The 1,289-nt window shown below is 32.9% G+C and overlaps 1 protein-coding gene across 3 annotated transcripts in view; it reads right to left on the bottom strand.

Annotated features, from left to right (window-relative positions):
• Nucleotides 1–971, bottom strand: part of LOC107488757 (lysM domain receptor-like kinase 3) — a 4,349-nt gene extending 3,378 nt beyond the window's left edge. For all 3 annotated transcript variants that reach the window (XM_021142461.2, XM_016109519.3, XM_052262353.1), the window contains exon 1: nucleotides 264–971. In XM_021142461.2, coding sequence (XP_020998120.1) covers nucleotides 264–957 — 694 coding nt within the window. In that variant the 5' untranslated portion in view covers nucleotides 958–971. The remainder of the gene's footprint in view (nucleotides 1–263) is intronic.
• Between the last annotated feature and the right edge of the window lie 318 nt (nucleotides 972–1,289).

The raw sequence follows: 1,289 nt of genomic DNA, 5'->3' as shown, positions 1-1,289 counted from the left end.
GTTGAAAAATTAAAAATATTATGTATATATTAAAATTTTACCAAATCAATCATTATATAATTGTATAATTTATGTAGTATTTAATTTATTTTTAATGTGTATTTTATATTTTAAATATTTTATAAAATAATTAATTTAATGACTAATTTTTTATATGTAATTAGCATTTTTGTTCACCTATATATATGGGACTTAAAAGTTATTGCACATAAAACACAAGCATAATAATCGAATAAATGATGGAAAGTCAAACTCATAATCACCTTTTGTTGGAGGCAGTGGAATTCCATTAAAATGGCTAGGAACAAACAAAACCCAACCCACATCTATGTATGATGGGTTCTGATCCAAAAGATGATTCACACTCTCCATCTCAGCAACCGTAGAATTCAAAAGCTTAGCTATTCCAGATGAGGTATCATTTCTTTGAACCGTGTAAGTCACAACAATTTGTGACTCAATTTCTGAACACCCACAGGGAATATGAATACTCAGATTCTGACCCGGGTACAAAACACCATTTATAAGCATCGCTTGACCACTGTAAACAAAGTTATTAATGTCATAGAAATTATCATTTGGCTTCACAGTGTAGGTTGTGTCATAGTAATAACCGTTGAGGTTGTTGTTGTTTCTGCAAGAACAAGGCACTGTTATGAGGTGGTCTTGTCTTGTGCCACGTGTGATTGGTCTGATTTGGGAGGAGTTTGTGTAGTTGGAAGATATGTAATGTTGTATGGTTTGGTCATCATCATTATCCCCGTAGGTTATGTGGTAGAGTGAGGCATTGCATGTTTTTATGTTTGTGGAGCACTTGAAAGGTTCCAAAATTGTTTCTTTCATTGAAACTTTCGATGAGAACACACTAGTTGTGGTAAGAACAAATGCATATGATGCCACAAAGGTAAGCAGAAGAGGGAGTTGATGAGTAAGAGAAGCCATGGTGTTCTTCATCATGAGAGAGATTACTAACTAATCTGTCAACTAGTGAAGGAATTAATAAAGAGAGAGAACAAAGTGAGTAGGGTTAATTAGAGCAAGCTAAGAGCTTTTGAAGTAAAAATATATATTTATTATTTTTTATTTTTCAGTAATGTTACTGGACAACAAATATTATTATTTTAATGGGCAATTTACTTAAATAAATAAAAAGGGGATTTTTTTACGTAAATGTGCAAATCTGTTTCTTGTTACGTTTATGTGCAAAACGAATTTATATGTAAACCGTGGCAACCCACCACGGTTTCTAAACATGCGTAAACCGTGGGAGGTCACCACGGATTAGGAGC

The sequence above is a fragment of the Arachis duranensis genome, chromosome 5 (genome assembly GCF_000817695.3).
Source record: "Arachis duranensis cultivar V14167 chromosome 5, aradu.V14167.gnm2.J7QH, whole genome shotgun sequence".
In the NCBI taxonomy this organism is placed as follows: Eukaryota; Viridiplantae; Streptophyta; class Magnoliopsida; order Fabales; family Fabaceae; genus Arachis; species Arachis duranensis.
This window is presented reverse-complemented; position numbering and strand designations above follow the sequence as displayed.